This window comes from Serinus canaria, chromosome 10 (genome assembly GCF_022539315.1).
Source record: "Serinus canaria isolate serCan28SL12 chromosome 10, serCan2020, whole genome shotgun sequence".
In the NCBI taxonomy this organism is placed as follows: domain Eukaryota; kingdom Metazoa; phylum Chordata; class Aves; order Passeriformes; family Fringillidae; genus Serinus; species Serinus canaria.
In genome coordinates, this window is record NC_066324.1 from 19,173,324 (window position 1) to 19,186,153 (window position 12,830).

General features: G+C 41.0%; 1 protein-coding gene across 1 annotated transcript in view; it reads left to right on the forward strand.

The window, feature by feature from the left end:
- TMEM266 (transmembrane protein 266) overlaps positions 1–12,830 on the forward strand; it is an 83,286-nt gene that overhangs the window by 24,816 nt on the left and 45,640 nt on the right. Inside the window, exons 2-4 of the mRNA XM_030228327.2 lie at positions 1,552–1,652; positions 2,625–2,728; positions 4,783–4,971. Of these exons, the coding sequence (XP_030084187.1) occupies positions 2,715–2,728; positions 4,783–4,971 (203 nt within the window). The 5' untranslated portion in view covers positions 1,552–1,652; positions 2,625–2,714. The remainder of the gene's footprint in view (positions 1–1,551; positions 1,653–2,624; positions 2,729–4,782; positions 4,972–12,830) is intronic.

A 12,830-nucleotide genomic window follows, 5' to 3' on the forward strand; every position in this document is an offset into this window, starting at 1 on the left:
CTATGACCCATGGAAAAAATTACCAACCTTAGATGAGGATCTGCAAGCCATGAAAGTCTAAGTAGAATAATAATTAGTTTATCACGGGGTGAAAAATAGATTTTGGGATTTTAGAATGTGGGTTCAGGAGGCAAGATGGAGGAATCTGGGGCTGTCCAGCCTTTCTCCTTCTTCTTCTTCTTCTTGGCCTCCATCTTCTGCTGTGATGGTGGCACTTTTGGATTGGTTTAGAGTAGAAGCTCACTGTCTAACATAGGTGATAGGTATTGGGAAGCTATGGTAAATAATGTACATGTAATTTTTAGTATAAAAAGATAACACCGCCCCGGGGGCAGGCAGAGTGCCTCTGTCTGACCTGCTGAACAGACCTTGGCAGGCCAGAGAAAGAATTTTATAGATAAGAAACAATAAACAACCTTGAGAATGAGAATAGAAGAGTTCTGACTCCTTCTTGGGCAGCTGGGCTGGGAAAAGAGACTTTCTGACACATCTCGGGGTCACTCTGAGCAGCTAAAGCCCCAAGAGGAAAACACAATTCTGAGCTGGAAAACACACTTCAGTTTAATTGCAAAGACACTTCCAGCTTTGGGAAAAAAAAGAAAAGGGAGGGGCAAATATTTAATGTTTGTGTCCTGGCCTGTTCCCCAGAATCTTAGGATTAATCTAAAAAATAAGATTTTGTTAAATCTAGAGGTACAGTTCGTGTCACTGCTTTCTTTTCTAAGTCCCCTTTGGACGTGAGATTGGGGTTACCAGCACTGTGCTGTGTCTCCCGAACAAATGGTGAGGTTTTACTAGGTTAGGAAGCTTCCACATGTACCTTTGCCTTCTGTCCTCTAGGGCCACTTTCCATCAGTCTTATTCCCATTTCCTAAATCAGCTGGATCCCCACAGACTTTTTACTCCCCGGGCCTTCACATGCAGTTAGAGCAGGATTCTCGGTTTTCTCACTCTCAGAAAACAGGTGCACAGTGTCTCATGCCTTGGCCATTTTCTCATGCTGAGTGCTTAGAAGAACTGATTTGGGTAAAATTCTTCATTCAGAATTGTTTGGGGTTGTTTTGTGTTGTAAAAATGTCAACTGAAAGTGAGATGTTAGGGAGCTAACATTGCAAAAGAAGTCTGAGTCTTATATTGTAGTTTTTCTGTGCTGGTAGGTGCAGCAGTTGCTATCAGAAAGCTCTGTGTGATTGAAATATTGATAAATTTAGGCAAATGGTTTAGTATTTTGCTGCCTTAGGGGTATAGTAAATGAAATAATTTAAGGTGTACAAAGACCAGGGAATAGACTCCCAATGATACTTGAATGGATATGAAATCAAGTTTCTGCTGTGTTAGCAAAACTTTATCTGAAAAATATTTCCTTCTTACTCTGTCTTTAGAAGTATTAGAAGATTGTAAATAAATGGAGGGTGTGTGTCTTTCTAAAGTATGTGTAGTCTTTTGTTTTAAAGTTGTCCTCTTCATATGAAATTAAATTGCTTTTGGCTGACTTATTTACCTGAGGAGGGTGATCACAGTGTAGAACTTTTTTTCTTGCATCTTTTCCAGGCACATTATCTGGAAAATGTGAAAATGCATTGGCTACATTTTGCATTTTTGTAAAATTACGGAACATGAAATAAAGCCTTGGAAATGGCTCTACAAAAGATGTAAGTTCAATTTTACTTTTTTGTGTGAAGTGATTGTTAAGGATCTTAATGTAGCTACATTTGTATGTCTCCACTGTAAATACTTGACTAACAATTCAGCCTTTTAGTGACTCTGGGGTAAAGTTTAGTATAAGAGCATTTTTCATGATCCTCGGTGTTATGGTAAGTAATTCCAATTTGTCAATATTTATTTCTGTTTAATCAAAATAAGAGTAAGTTTTTATGTTACTTTTAAAAATTTTGTACAAGCTCATCTTTACAATAGCTTCACAAGGTCTTTCATGACTTTTAAGAGCTTTTGTTTGTTGTGTGGTGTTCCTCATTTTTCCTGCTTCCAAAACCTGTGTATCAGTAGGTTTCATTCTCACAGGCTTGTCCTCTTTTGCTCTGGTGGCCATGCATTGCTCCAGGTACAGGACAAGTGGAGATTTTGCCTTTTGAAATGTGTTACTGGCTTTTGTTGATCAAAATACTGTCCTGATAACAGCTTGTCCAGAATGTTTGATGACATGATTTAAGACTTCCTAAGATAGCAAAGTCAGTCAGGAACAGTTCAAACTGGAAGATGGAGAACAAGCCCCCAGACTTCATTGACAGTGTTAATGCTTATGTCTAGAAAGTGTAAAAAATTGTCTTCCAAAAGAATTTATGCTCCTGAAGCTGTGAACTTTCTCTGAAAATCCCCCTCCCCCTCTGATCTTCGTTACTTGCTCAATCTAGTGGTTTAAAACAAGACCTGTGTTCTTATGGAATTAGGTATGTGTTAGTTTGTAAAAGTAAATGCACTGTAACTTTACAGCTTCCATAATATGGAATAATTAACCTGAGACAAAAATACTTTGTATTTTTGAAAGAGAATCAGGGGGGGAAACTAACCTATTAATGACATTTGCAACATGACAACAGAAGTCAGTGTAGCCCTTTGGATTTCTTTCAGCTGTGTTTTAGATAACCTTGTTTTGCCTCTCACAGAGACCTAATCTTGCAGAGCTAGAGCTAATGCAGAGCAGCTGGAAGTAGTTAAACTTTGGAACCACTGCTGATTTGGTTGCATCCTCCAACATGACCAATCCTCAGTAAGTACCATGTGATCCAAATTACTTTAAATGAAAGGGAACAGGTTGCTACCCACAGGAGAATGTTGTGACATCCTGGAGGTTTTGTATTTGTCTAAAGATTGTGAATTAACAGAAACTACATGGATGATGTTGTAAGCATGTCTGATGTGCATTACTAACAGCAGTGGCTGAAAACTGCTATGTTATGTTATTTTCAGATCTGCCTGTTTTTCTTGCCACCAAATCTGTCTGCCAGCACCAGTCGGTTTGGTTTTCTTTTCAATCAAGTCAGACTTTATTTGTCATGTAGTCTGTCTGATAATACAGAAACTCAGTACTGTTGGGGGAGGGAAGGTTGCACCAACCCATTTCCTGTTTCTTTTATACTACTGGAAATTGGATCATTGCATGCTATTTCATGCAAAACTGAGCCAGCTTGGACTTATAAAGGTACATGTCCACAGGATGGCATTAAAGGTGAAAATCAAAGAAAATTCTTGCTAAAATTAGCTTTTACCTCTGGGTTTCTGATTTCAGAATTAGAAGATTCTTGTTTACAGAAGAATACAGTTCTGTTGGAAATTAAAGAATCTCATTACTTTCCGTTATTAGTTAGACATGAATAAAATAAAAGCTTTTAGGTTGTTCAGATACTACTTCCTTTACCTTCTTTTTCTGCCACAGTATGACACAGCTGCAGCCTTTCCCTGCCAAATACTCTACATATAACAGCATTTTACTTTCTTGGTAATTCTGGCAGCAGTTAGTTCCTTTTAATTCAAGAATAATGTCTTCCATCTGAAAGAATTAGTCTAATGGTGAGACTCAGATCAGTGGAAACTTTCGACATAGAATTTTAGTTCCTTCACCTATATCCTTAAATGATACATCCTTATACAAGATGTACCAGTTAAGTGGTCTTCTAAAGTAGCCTCTTATTTTTGGGGAAAAAAAGGAACTGCAGGAACTGCTAGCCAGGTTGCTTAAATTGCTGGAAGATTTTAATAAGCCTCTTTAAAATAAGATGCATTTTTTTTGTAGTCAAATAACACAGGGTGCTAAGAATTTTTTAACTATATCCCCATGGAAAAAGAGTATCTTTATACCTGCTGTAAACCTCTGACAGTAGCCTGAGATTTCTTCCAAAGTTACCAGGCTCCCCTAGAAGGAAGCTGGAGAAGTTTGTGCTTGCACATCCTTGGAATCAAACAGGGCAAGCAGCTTTGCTGGGTGCTGCAAAGATCAGCCCTTGACATGCAAGCTGTGTCCTACTGCCAAGTCATCCTGTACTAATGGTAACAGATAAAATTCCTTCAGAAGTAGTATCTTGTTCTAAATGTGGGAGACATACACATTGTCAGACTGTTTTTAGCTGCATGGAGTTCCCATTAGTGTTTGTGGGCTGCTGGAAGAATACCTGTTCAGATTTAGAAGCTGTACATAAGGTTACTTAAGATAATCTTTATGGAGGAGGCCATAATTCTTCTGAATCACTGTTCCCTTTCAGTACTGTTTTGAAATGACTTGTAACAGAATGATCCTTTTTAGGTGAGTGTAACAAAGCTGCCATCCGTCAAAACTGTTTGAATTGGTATTCAAATCTGCTGGAAGAGGGGTCTAACAGCACCTAGTAGCTAACAGTTGGTTTGTATATAATAATTTAAAAGCCTAGCTATTCATTGCTCACCAGTCTAACTTAGAAAGCAGTGAGTCTAGTTGGCATAGTTACATGCCTTCTTTCTGTTTTGCATAAATATTTTCCTTTTGGGCTTATGCATTTTCTCTCTATTTGTTTATACACAGCCATTTCTGTTTAGTGCTTCTCAGGTAGATTCAGCAGAGTGAAATGTTGTTCTCCTGTGTGAGGTTTCTGTTGATTGCAGTGAGATCTGCTGGAGTTTGGAGAGATTTGATCTGCCTCGTTAATGACAACACCTCCTCAGTGACCTTGCAGAGGCCTTTTAAGTTGTTGGCTCTTTAGGATTCCATGAAGTTCTTGTCTCTAACTTCCTTTTACTTGCTTGCTCATTTCTATTTCTTTGTGCGTGTACGTGTGTTTCTTACATTTCCAGGCCTACAATTGAAGGCAGTGTTTCAGAAGTTGAGATCATTTCCCAACAAGTGGAAGAAGAGACCAAAAGCATTGCTCCTGTGCAGCTTGTTAATTTTGCTTATCGAGATCTACCTTTAGCTGCACTTGATCTGTCTGTGGCTGGGTCCCAGCTTTTGCCAAATTTGGATGAGGAGTACCAAAGAGAAGGGTAAGTACAAAGGGCAGATTTTGGTAATTTTTGTAGTTTTAGCTTACAGGGCTTCCATGGCCTGTTAAACAGCAAGCCTTAAGCTGGAGAAGTGCAGCCAGTTGTCCTTAAGCTCTGTGTAAAGTTATTGTCACAGGATGGGAGAGACCTTTTCTAATATCGCTAATCTGGGCTGGTTTAGAGCTGTTTATCATTTTAAGTGATTCATAGCTACTGTTTGACCACAGTCTGGAAGCTTTATCTCAGGAAAAAAACAGAAGAAATACCTGGCCTGTCAGACAAGCAGAATGGTCTGGTGAAAGCTCCTTGAGAAAGGTGTTTCAGGATGATGAGAGTTGGCTGCTCTACATCTCCTGATTGAGAGATAATGTCTGGTACTGCTGATTCCAGGACAGAGAGTGTCCTTGCCACCCAGTCATTTGAATTGTGTAGTTTGCTAGCGTGAGAATGTTGTCTTTGGTAATGTACACAGTATATACATACTGCTCCTGTTTCCATAGAACAGTGGTTCCAGGTTCATTGCAGTAAAAGATCTTAATCAGTTCGTAGCATGTGCCCAAACATAGCCCAGTGTCAGATTATGTGGCACTATTGTCCTACAGGACATTAGGAGTCATCCTTAGCCTGGTTCAGGCTTGAAGTGGCTGTAGGTGAACTGCTGTACTAAATTCTTCATGAAAGATTTGGGTCAGCTGGAGAGAATCCAGAGGAAGGCAGTGAGAATGATTAGAGGCTCAGAAAACCTGCTGTGGAGTACTGATTGAAATAACTGTGTTTCACATGACAAAGAGACTTTGAGGGGAGCTTCCAAGAGACTTCTGTGAGGGAGGGAGCAGCCTGGTACTGATCTCCATGATGTTTAGGGCAAGCAAAAAGCTTGGATTGCTGCAGAGGGTAGTGAGGGCAGCCAGGTGCTGGGGTAGACTTCTGGTGTGTGTGGGAAGGAGGGGGGTAGAGGTACAATTGCTGGATATCTGATCAGGAAGGTGCATTTGCCAGGAATGATAGCACTGTGTTAAACATCCCTTGGAACAGAAATGGGCTGAGTGCTGGGGCCTGCCCTCCCTGGTTCTGTGCCTGCTGTTCCCTTGGGTGTCACACTGAGCACAGAGCTACTCCCCTGTCACTGAGGTCCAGGGAGAGCCCTTCCCAGTGAGCCACAGAGAATGCTTGCTGCTGGAGACTTTTAAAGGCTTTTTATTAGCCTCCATTTATTAACAGCTCAGTACATTTCAACCTGTGCTCTGTAATCAGCAGAGACCTGCTTGATCTGAGCTCAGCAGGTATTCTGGGTGGTACTCAGGAAGCAAGATGTGGGGAAGGCTCTTGCCTTTAATTGCTTTCCAAATTGGACTTTATAAGACTTCTCCAAAAGGCTGTTACTCCAAACAAGGGGAAATACATTTTGAGTAGGTTATATAAGATCACTACAACTGTAGCATAAAATACCCTGCATAGCAAAAGAGGCACTTGAAAATTAATTTAAGTATGCAGGTGTAATCCTCAGGCTATTTTGGTGCTGAGTCAGTACCAGTTTAGTTCAAATATGCATTTTTATAGATTTCTGTGATCTGAAACTCAATTCTTCACTGTGCCAAAGGGCACTGGTCTCTCACTATAACCATTTGAGAAGCTTTGCAGTCTTAAACATGGAAATAAGCATGTCATTCTTTTCCTCAGCGGAGATCTTTCCCTTCACTCAGACTTCTTTTGTGGCTTTATCAGTCTGAATGGAAATGAGCAGGTGCCCTCCCCACCTCCCAGCTGTAGAGCACATTCTCTGAAAAAAGTTCAGAGGTTAAGTTTGGACATACCAATGCATTTTGGCTAAGTGTGTTCAGCTGCCTTGTGGGAGTGGTGGCTTCTTCCTTTCAGAAGCATCCATGACAACTGATGCCCTGAGAAATTTAGGAGCAGAGCTGGGCTTCACAAGCCCAGCAGCAAAGTAAAATACAATCCCTGTGCCACCTCCTGGCTTGGGTGGGAATGTGTCTGGTTTTATGGATGTGGTGTCATTTCTTTCCCATGGCCTTGTTCATTATTGTCAATGGCTTCAGTCCCAGTGAGGAGGAGGTGGGGCAGGTCAGAGCAGTTTGATCAGGGACTGGCAGCCACCTCTGCCTTAGGTGCAAAGAGGGGGATGTGGGGAGGGCAGCACAGCAGGTGGCAGAAAATGGCAGCAATCCCTGTAGTTTCTGCCAGGATCCATCTTTGTGACTGAGGCTCTGTTAGCCCAGTGCTGCTGTGCAGAGTGCAGGTGGAGATACCAGCAGGCCCTGCTGATGGCAGGGAGGAAAAGATTCCCTGCCCTGGAAGTCTGCCTTGTGTTGCAGACTGCAGGTGTTACCTTCTGCATGCATTTCCCAGAGAATGGCAGGGAGGATGGCAGCCTCATGTGTTCTGTGTGGCTCTGATACTCTGATGTGCAGCTGATCCAGGCAAGCTGCAGTTGTTCTGGTTGCACAGGGCTGCAGTGCCTGTGCTTGGATGGTTGTTACAGGCTGCATCTCTCCACAGCCTTGTTGGACAACGTAATTGCTCACAGTCAGCAGTTCCTGGGTACTCTGGGTGGTCACCAGTAAGTCTTCATTTACTTGGAGGAGCGAGAGACTTCAGGCTAGGGATGAAGGAGAGGGCAGGAAAGGAGTCTTCTGATTTAATGGTTTTGCTCTGTGCACCCCAAGGAGCACACAAGGTTTTCCTCAACTTTTTCTTCTCTAAGGCTACAAGGTGTTCAGGGTCCAAGCACAAACTTGACCCGGTTGCTCCCTGGGGAGCTTTTTGTTTCATCTCAGGGAATATTTCTCTAAATAAAGCTGATATTAATAGATGATCAGGAATAGGTGGGTCATAACCTTCATTGTGTGCCTGGAATCTCTCATATGGCATCACACTAACCACCCCTCCAACAAGAAAAGAAAGAAATGAGAAGGGAAAGGAAAAAGAAAGAAAGTTGTGGTCTGTCTTTGCCTTGTTAGACAGACCATATGTAAACTGCCATTCCTGTGGCTTTAATACTGGAACAAAGCTTTACTTTGGGCAGTTGGAGAGATTTGCCTTTTCATATGAAATTCTCAGGGCAGTCAGTTCCTGCCTGTTGGTGTTGTTGAAGGCATTTTGTGGACACTGTCAGCTGGTTTTGTCAGACATTCAGATGACAATGCTGATCCCTGTGCTAAGCAAGAAAGGAGGGACCGCAGGTTAGAGGCAAGTTATGCCTGTCCCTGATGTACACCTGTAAGTAGTGAAAGGGTAATCAGGGAGGAAGAACCTTTCTGCTCTACCTGAAACCCTCCAACAAAATACAAAATGTGTTGTCCTGAATTTACTGGAGTTGTGGTTGTATTGAACTCAGTTTGCATGAAAAGAGTATGCCAGCATTTCTTTAGGAGCCTAATCACCCAGAAAGGTGAGATGATTTTTAAATATTAAGATTGCTTTAAATGCCACTCTTAGTTTCTTTTTTTCCCAATCAAGTATTCTGTTTTTTCAAAAAATAGTTTCTGTCTTCTGCTTTTTTGCATCAAGTCCAATAAAAGTGATGGAGAATAGCAGAAAAAGTGACAGCATGCTGAAACGTGGAGAAGGGAAATTTTCTGTATTTTCTATAAGTTCCAGTTAATAGGTATCAGTCACAATAAATTATAAAAAAATTGACAGCTAGTTGCACTACAGAGTGTATTTTGTTGTGTGAATATGCAGGTAGACAATAAGCCTTTCTCTTGATGAAGATCTGTGTTTATTGGAGTTGAGAAACAAGGGGGAGAGATGTACACCAACTTTTTAATTATTTGTGGTATTTGTTTTAAATTTCAGCTCTTGAGTTTTAATGTTAAACATTTGAAACACAAAAGTGTTTTCAAATCCTCTGTTTTACACCAAAACTGTAAGGTTTGTGAGTTCACAGTTAATGCAACTCTCTTGACATTAGCTGTAAATAGGCTGTTGTTATTTAATAATTTATGATCATCTGTTCATAGCCTTAGATTTGTATGGTCACAGCTAGAGAGTGCATTAAACAGTGGGAATATCAAAGTAAACCATAAGGAGAGAGAGAGAAAGCAAGGGAAACCAAAACTGAACAGAGGTTTACAGAGATGCAGAAGTTGACACAGAGAAGAGTTGGGAGCTCTTATTTGAAACTGCTTACAAGATTCTGCTGGTAAATGTACTTCCCCATCCTGGGGAGAAAAAGTCTGTTCCTTCAGTCTGTCTTCTCTCATTGTACCAAGTAGGTGCTATTGTTTTGCTTTTCAGATTAATCTTTCAGGTGTTACTTCAGTTTTTTGAGGTATTTAACTTGTGCTTTCTACAAAACTTGAAGTTGCTTTATCTAAAAGATCAAGTTACCATATTTCTCTTGTTTTCTGCTTTTCTTGTCTATATCTGGTGGTGTAATTAAAAATAGTCCATTGTCTGCACCTCTGCAGATCTTGGGTCTGGAATAATGGTGAATAATGAGGTCTAAGCCCAAGATAAAGTGCAAGGGTTTTGGAGGGCACAGCTATTTCATGTAGCAAGCAAGCTCCTGTTTACAAAAGTGAGTTGTAATTTAGTTTTAGCTGCCAGTCATAGTCTGAATCCAGAAAGATGATGCAAAATCCTAACATGAGGATGCAGTGAATGAGACTGTAGTGCTGATCTGTTCTTTGTGCAGCACTTTATCACTGCTGCTCTCAGTGCTGTGGTCCAAAACAGACCTGCACTGCAGCAGAAAAGGAGCAGTCAGCTCAACAGAACCTGAAGTGCCCAGTTCTTCAGTAGAGAAAACATGAAATTTTGGGCTATGTTAGAGGTGTTCAGTGATTTAGAAATTCCTGTTTCGGTACACAGCCTTTTAAGTGTTTCTCTTGGTAAATTTTGTTTTCCAGAGTAGCTCATTACTGTGTTTATCCCAGTACCTCAATGCTTTGAGTGTGTCCCCCCATGTCTTTTATCAGTTGGTAGAGAGAGCAGTACTGTAAGTAAGACAGAGAAGTAATTTTCTAGCTCAGCGATTTTAAGAGTTTTTTGGTTTGGAGATATTTCTGCATTTTTCCAACAGAACTTGCTTTTCCCAGGCAGTTTTTAAGGATAGAAATGTAGCATTTGTAGCCCACGGATCACTGTTTCCAAAGCTCTTTATTGGAGACTGGAAATGACATGAGTCTAATTTGTCTGGCTTGACAGTGGAATTAATTGTCTAAATTGGGGAAGATATGACTTGGGGCAAATATTGAAATATGGATAAGCCATAGGACAAAGAGGAAATGGGAAAAGAGGAATATTTGTCTGGAAGGCAGGTCTGTTAAAAAAACCAGCTAAATGCTGAGCAGCAGTGTAAAAGCAAATGAGATCTTAGGATTGCTTGGGAAAAAGAGCAGAGAATAAAAGAGAGGCTGTTGTTGTGCCTCTCTGTATATCCAGAGATATGTCCACATCTTGAACACGAGTGCAGTTCTGATCCCTGTCAGAAAGAATATGGTAGCTACAAAAGAACTGGGAAAGAATCAAAGAAAAACAGAGATCAAAGATGTGATGTGTCTTCCATTGAAGATAACTGTGTAAACCAGGACTCTGCAGGCTGGGTCAGAGAAGGCTGATTGAGAATTGATTGATATTACAAAGTCTGTGACACAGAGAGGTTAAAATAGGTTTGACACCCACACACCCCCCTCCCAATACAGTCTCTAAGGCACATTAATAGATTAAAGCCCAGTTCCAAAGAAACAAAAAGAGTTTGCTCTTAGCACAGAGGGCAGTAGATGCCTGAAGCTACTTTCGGTGGCTGAGAGCAGCTTGTCCCCACAAGGGGAGGTTGAACAAGTCTGTGGAAGAGAAAGTCACTGAAGTTTACTAAATACAGCCTGAGAAAGCCCATCTGTCTCAGGCAGTGACCAAGTGGAAGAGTTGGATTCTGTGAGAATGTTAAGGGATTTTTATGTTTGCTGTGTTCTCAGTCATCTTGAGACATCTGCTCATGACCTGTTGGAGACAGGGTGCCAAGCCTTGGTTCAGTGTATTTTAGTATGGCTGTTCTCATGTTTCTTAAAGGGAGATTCTGAGGCTGATGTTATATTGCCCTAAAGATTTTAGCATAAAAAAGAAAATTCTAACAAGCAGTTTTCTATTGAGAGGAGTAAAAGGCCAGGTGATCACTGGATGTCTGTGAGCAAAGGGTGTGACATACACCTATAAAGAAAACACAAATGATCCTAGAAAGCTTCAAGTACTTCAAATAGAGCTGGAAGCATTCATGTAATTAATTAATTAAGCTTATTGTAAAATATTATCTGCTGCTCCCGTTGTCTGTATTGACATGCAGAAGAGGCTGCTGGGGTAGTTACAGAAGCTGAGTGTCTGTTCCACAAGAAGCTTGGGCTCTAATTGAATTCCACCCGTGGCTGCCATTGCTGTGTGCAGGGCATCATGGACAGACTGCCAGCTGGGGAAAAGACCTCATCAAGCAAAGAATAGCATTGGCACAAGAATGAGTGGATAAACTGGCCGTGGGTGAGTTTGGGCAGAAAAGTGGGGGAATCTCTCTTGCCATTTGAGCAGCAGAGTTTTGCAGGAGTCTTCCAAGAAGTGTCATGGGGTTTGAAACAGTACAAGTGTTAGGGGTAAGAAGATGAGAGTGTTGTCAATAGTCACAGTTGTGTAGTTAAACCAGGTTTGTAGAAGTCCATAGGAGAGGTGCAGAGCTGTGTGTGTTCCTTGCAGTTACTGCTCCAGGCCTCCAGCTGCTCCCTGCTGTGAGGCTCTGCTCTCTGTTGGCTCAGCCACACTGCATTGTTATTTAGCCTGTGTTCCTGCCACTTCCTGACCATGGCCTTTCTGCTCCTTCAGAGAGCAATTTGGATCTCCTCCATCCTTCTGTTTTCTGATCATAACCATCTTGTGAGGTGCAAACACTTGCTGTTTAGCCAAAAGAAAGCAAAAAAAAAGACAGGGTAGGATATAATGCAGATTTTGGGGTGTTTGTTTACAAGGCCAGAAAATAGAAACAGTGACAGCTGTTAACAGCTTGAAAAAACTGTTTGTAGTGGTTCCTTACCAGACAAATATGTTCAACCTTTACCAGTTTTGCCTTATGTTCTTTTTCTCCCAAGCTGTTTATTAGTAAGGCTAGCAGGATGATGACAGATTGGTTTTGGATGAAGCCATGTGTGAAAGTATCTTTAAAAAAACTACCCCGGTAAAATTCCACTAAATATATTTTAATGTTTCAGAACAGAGCTTTACAGCTCAATGTCACCAACAGTTAAAAATTTCCTGTGCTAGTATGTTTATTTACTTCATCCAGGCATTGCAAGAAAGGTAAATAAAATATTTCTCTTGTAGAGGCAAATTAGCTGAAATACCTGATTAACCTGTTTGAAATCATGCAGAAAAGTTTTCCAAAGTCACACTTGTGTGTGAATTCAAGCAAACACAGTCAGGACACCAACAGAACGTGTGCTTATTCTCTGAACAGAGGAGGGGACTTTTTTGCTAGTTTGTGGGTTTTTGGCATTTTGGTTCTTTTTGTTTGGTTTGGGGTTTTTTTGTCTGAAGTGAGGGAAAAAGGTCTTTTACTTGCCTATGGTTAGTATGAAATCTCTTCATAAATTTATGAGCTGTGTAAGTTTTATTTTGGTTTGTTGGGTTTTTTGAAAATTCTGTGTAGCTGCCTTTCTAATCTGAGCTTAAAATTTTAAGTGTAGCTTTGCAGTGTCACAGGTGAAATGGCCAGAATTTGGGAGGTAAGTTCAAACCCACACTAATTCTGGTGGGGGTCTGTTTTTCTCCAAAACCAGATTTCTCTGACTAGATGAGCCCTTGCCATCAGAAGGGAGAGAGAGAGGCTGCAGTGCTAGAGCCTAGAGCAGGTTCCAGAG